The 5,068-nt window shown below is 51.9% G+C and overlaps 1 protein-coding gene across 1 annotated transcript; it reads right to left on the minus strand.

Moving 5' to 3' along the window:
* Positions 1 to 624: 624 nt before the first annotated feature.
* Positions 625 to 4,814, minus strand: Lsm2 (LSM2 homolog, U6 small nuclear RNA and mRNA degradation associated). The gene is made up of 5 exons (XM_005389388.2): positions 4,518 to 4,814; positions 4,336 to 4,403; positions 1,341 to 1,371; positions 1,175 to 1,234; positions 625 to 1,077 (listed from the first exon to the last, which is right to left on the minus strand). The coding sequence occupies exons 1-5, from the start codon at positions 4,797 to 4,799 to the stop codon at positions 952 to 954; spliced, it is 567 nt and encodes a 188-aa protein (XP_005389445.1). The 5' UTR covers positions 4,800 to 4,814; the 3' UTR covers positions 625 to 951.
* Between the last annotated feature and the right edge of the window lie 254 nt (positions 4,815 to 5,068).

Raw genomic sequence — 5,068 nt, forward strand, 5'->3', positions numbered from 1 at the left:
CGGGCCGGGCCGGGCGCGGGAGCGGGCGGAGAGGTGAGCAGGCCCGGAGGGGCCGCCAGGTGGCGCCCGACGCCCCTCGGGACTGAGGCTCTGTGCGCAGGGACCTCGGGGCTGCGGGGAGGAGACTTTAGCAGCCCCCGCCGAAACGCCACCACATCACTTTCACCCCGCGTCTGCATTTATCTTGCACTCTGGGAGATATGATTTCGCGGAGGGTGAGAAACCCACGATGCTGCTCAACTCAAGCCCATGTGCTGGCGCTCGCCTGTCATACCAGCACTGGGGAGGCTGAGGCAGGAGGACCACAGAGTTCAAGGCCAGTCTGGGCTACATGGTGAGACTATGTCTCAAAAAAAGGCATTTCTGCGTCTCCTAACAGTCACATAACAGAAGGCTGCGGCCATGGAAAGGTGGCAAGTGCTTCAGCAGCGGGAGCAGTACAACCAAGGGCCAGAGAACACGTGGGCAGCACCGAGTGGGGGAAGCAAGGTGCACTCCAGCCGTGCACACACTGTGGGGGCAGCATGCTGGGAGCTGGGCTGGAGCCTTGGCCAGGCGAGGGGGAGTACCAGGGGGGTGGTGAACCGGGCCCGTGAGCCCCACACACAGACACACATCCAGGACTTAAGTTTGCATAAATTTTATTCCCGATGCGGGACAGATTTCTTCCATCCCCCAAATGAGTAACATGATGCCCTGGGAAGACCTCAGGAGCCCCCGAACTCCCAGCACTCCGGGAGGGGGAGAAGGCAGGCGCGGGTGGGTGGGAGGCTGCGTAGTCCCCGCCCCCTTCCCAGAGGAAGGCTGCTCCCTTCCTTCGCACACACCGATCCCTTAGAGAAAAAAAAAGAAGAAAAAACCCTCCAGTGTTGAGGGGGAGGGGAGGGAAGGGCCCCAGCCGAGACAGGAGCTTAGCGGCCACCGAGGGAAGGGGCGGCGGGGACAGCGGCGTCACTGTTTCTGCTGCAGAGCTTCCTTCCTCGCCGCGTCCTGCAGCAGCTGCGTGTCCACCTCGTCTGCCGGCAGCTGCACGTAGCGGACCACGGAGCCCCGGATGAAGCAGTTCTTCACGGACAGCTGGATGGACGGACAAACGTGCGAACCCCCTTACAGTGTCCTCTAAGCACCAGGGGTCCCCTGCTTCGCAAGTATTTCCCCCACAGACTCAACTCACCATGTGAGGGTATTTCTCAGGGTCCGTGACACTGATGTCAGTTAGCTTGATGTTGAGATACTAAGAAAAGCGAAGACGCCATCACTGACCCCAGAGAAGGATACGGGTACCCAATGCTTCATTTCCCCTCCTCCCCAGAATGAATTCTGAGCCCTCTGCGCCTCACCTGGTCCACAGAATGCAGGGTTCCACAGATGCTGTCAAGGACAAGGACAGGGAAGAACAGATTAGCTGACACTAGGTCAACACAGGTGACTTCCCAGCTAGGGCGGGAACGTGCCTGGAGGACAAGGCCCTGGGAACGCTGCAACAGGCAGAACCAAGAGGGACCCCGAGTCCTGGCGGGGCAGAGAGAGCTGCCAGGACGGTCTGTTATTTTATTTTATTTATTTATTTATTTTTCCCCGGGACCGGGAATCGAACTCACAACCTTGTGCTTGCCAGGCAGGCACTGTACCGCTGAGCTAAATCCCCAGCCCCCCGGTCTGTTATTTTAAACCCCACATCTTCCTTCGGAATACCAACTCCTTCTACTTTGTTTTGCTTCTATACAGGGTCTTATGTGGTCTAGCCCAGCCTCAAACTCCAGATCCTCCGCCTCAGCTTTCTGTTCTTTTTGTTCTTTCTTTTCTTTTTGTTCTTCTGTTCTTTTTGTTCTTTCTGTTCTTTTTGTTCTTTCTGTTCTTTTTATTCTCCAGTGCTGAGGATGGAACCCCAGGGCCTCTGCACAGAGCAACATCCTCAACCTTTTTTTTTAATTTTTGAGGCAGGGTCTCTTAAGTCACTAAGTGGCCTAGATTGAGCTTGAACTTGTGATCCTCCTGCCTCAGTCTCCCAGAGCGCTGGGATCACAGGTATGTGTCACCACTTGGCTCGTATTTGTAATCTTTTCAGCCACCTCTCCAAAGTAGCTATCACCACGCAGGGACTCACGAAGCTGTATAACCTGCCCAAGTGTAGAACGAATAAGCGGGCATCAATTCAGGTCTGACTCTGAGAACTCTCAGCTACTTTTAAACATTTATTGCTTTGGAACCAGAGCCCCTTGTGGAGATAAGGCAGCTAGCATTATTCTTGGGGGTGCAGGCACAAGCCACAGCCTCTCTGCAACAATGCTGAGAATGCTATGTAGACACCAGCACTCCCAGACATGCTGTCTGCCAGATTCCTTTCTAGCTGTCAATGGCTCGGACAATTTAAATGACACCTTTGAATTTGTTTGATTTTACTTCTTTCCTCTCCATGTTCCATGAATCCCCACTAATCTGCTGGGTTGAACACTTCTGTAATTCCTTTTCTAGTCAGACTTTCACAAGCCAAGGTATTATTACTGTGCATCTCAACTCAGACCACCCTGCCACCTGCCCCACAACTGTCCTGCAGGTTACGATCAGACAGCAAGACCTTGCCTCAAAACAAAAGGCTGGTCTCGAACTTGCAACGATCCTCCTGCCTCAGCCTCCCAAGTATTGGGATTACAGGCATATACCACCACGCTAGGCTATCTTTTTGAGACAGGGTCTTGCTTTGCAGTTCAGGCTGGGCTTGAGCTCACTTTGTAGCCCTGGCTGGTCTCAAACTTGCAAGAATCCTGCTGTCATAGCCTCCCGAGTGCTGGGATTACAAGTATGCGCCACCTCACTTGGCATAAAAGAAAGTTTTAAAAGGATAGGAATGTAGCTTAGTGATATAGCATTTGCCTAGCAGTAAGCACAAAGCACTGGGTTCAATCCCCAATACCAATAAAAAACAAAACAAAACCTACTTTAAATGATCACACTGAATAGTAGTTTCTAAAACGCCTTATCTTGCCAAAAGCTAGTTAGTAAATCTACGTTGGACCTTTTCTTTGTCTTTCTTCTCTTATACAGGAGATTGAAAACCCAGGGCCTCAAGCAGGCTAAGGAAGTGCACTACCACAGACATGCACCCCCTAGTCCTGGGTCCCAATTTGTAAATATTTGTAAAATTTTAAGTGTTTGAAGTCATGTGTCTGCCTCAGACCTACCTTCTGAGTGTTCTTACCCATCCCTGGCTGCTGAAACACCTGACAGCACTCTACCATCTGCAGCAGTGAAATAACTTTGAAGAACTGCAGGCCGGGTGTGGTGGTGCATGCCTGTAATCCCAGCACTCAGGAGGCTGAGGCAGGAGGATCGTTTCAAATTCAAGACCAGTGTGGGCTACAAAGTGAGTTCAAGGCCAGCCCGAACTACATAGGGAGACCCTGTCTCAAAAAGACCAAAAAAAAAAAAAAAAAAAGAACTGCATAGAGTAGTGTCATTTCATTCAGTTCCCAACAAGGATAAATTTGACACCAAAACCTCCATCCTACAATGTACAGGTAGGGGCTGGGGATACAGTTCAGCCGCAGAACGCCTGGATGGCAAGTGTGAGGTCCTGAGTTCGATTCCTGGTACACACACACACACACACACACACAGAAAATGTAGAGGTGGGTCAAGTCCCCCTCCTCATTCTCTGCCATGTCAATGTTTCCCTGGCAAGAAATAACCTCACACAGAAGTGCGGAAGGTACTGGTGAGAAAATACAATGATACAATCTTCCTAAAAGACAATCAGAGAAAAAAAAAGACAATCAGGCAGTAAAGGTATTTTAAATGTACATTTCAGCCAGGCATGATAATGCATGCCTGTAATCCCACCACTCAGGAGGCTGAGGCAGGAAGATTGCTGAGAATTTGAGGCCAGCCTGAACTACATAGTGAGACCCTGTCTCAAAAAGCAAAACATTAAAAAAAAAAAAAAAAGAAAGAAAGAAAGAAAGAAAGAAAGAAAGAAACAGTCGGGTATATACAAAGATGTATGGGTGTGGTTGTGCAGGTCCCCAGGGTCTTCACACTGAGCTGCATCCCTCCCCTTTTTTTATTTTAAACATAGGGTCTCGCTAAATCTTCTAAGCTGGGCTTGAACTTGCAATCCTCCTGCCTCAGTCTCACAAACTGCTGGGAAGAGAGGCACACGCTTTATATATTGCTCTGTATTTTATAATGCAGCATACAGTTCCCCAGCTAATCTTAAACTTTAATGCACAAGGCACTTATTTCTCTCTCCCAACGGGCCGGCGCTCGAACACTTGAGATTCCGGTTCACAGCCCCCGGCCACACCCCCCTCCACGCTCCCCAGAACAGCCACCTACCTCAGGTCATTCTTGAGTTCCACGACCACATCCTTGCCCACAAGGGACTTGAAAAAGGAGTAGAAGAGCTATTGGGCGAGAGGGAAAACCATCACGCGGGAAGGGACCGGACGCGGCAGAGAGGATTGGCCCCACCGCGCCCCCGCCCCGCCGGCGCGCCCTTGTGACGTCACGGTACCCACCATGGTGCCAGCGTCGCGCGCGGCGGCCGAGCGGGAAGGAAAGGGCCTGGGGGCGCTGCGGGCCGGAGGCCGGACCGAGACCGGAGCGCGAGCCCGCGCGTGGGGAGGGGCAGGCTCAAGCCGGCGCAGGGGAAACGCCGCGGAAAGCTCCCAAGCACCGACAGAAAGAGCGCGACGAACTCGTGGCTCGGAGAGCGCGGGTGGGGGAGACCAAAGGGGCCTGTGAAGCAGGGAAAGGGGCGGGGCTTCCTCCCCTACTTCCGCTTGGGGGGCGGCTTCCATTGCGCAGGCGCGGCCGAGCAGCTCCGGGTGGTTACATATGCAGGTTTTCAGACTTTGAGTTTTATTTTTTATTTTTAAATTTATTTTTTATTTTTTATTTTTTTCCAGTATCAGGAATCGAACTCACGACCTTGCGCTTGCCAGGCAGGCGCTGTGCCGCTGAGCTAAGTCCCCAGCCCTCAGTCTTTGAGTTTTAGCTAAAAGGTTGAGACGCTGTCCTGCAAGGTTTTTATTACTTTTTATGCCTGGGCCATGCATGCTGTTTTTTT

Source organism: Chinchilla lanigera, unplaced genomic scaffold, assembly GCF_000276665.1.
Source record: "Chinchilla lanigera isolate Chin_1 unplaced genomic scaffold, ChiLan1.0 scaffold00036, whole genome shotgun sequence".
NCBI lineage: Eukaryota > Metazoa > Chordata > Mammalia > Rodentia > Chinchillidae > Chinchilla > Chinchilla lanigera.

Bases quoted from the DNA above. Each gene is read 5' to 3' on its own strand.
- Lsm2 (XM_005389388.2), bottom strand. From the start codon at position 4,799: ATGGAAGCCGCCCCCCAAGCGGAAGTAGGGGAGGAAGCCCCGCCCCTT. The intron at 1,235-1,340 runs GTGAGGCGCAGA...CGCTTTTCTTAG, and splicing joins CCCTGCATTCTGTGGACCAG to TATCTCAACATCAAGCTAAC. The intron at 1,078-1,174 runs GTGAGTTGAGTC...CCGTCCATCCAG, and splicing joins CTGAGAAATACCCTCACATG to CTGTCCGTGAAGAACTGCTT.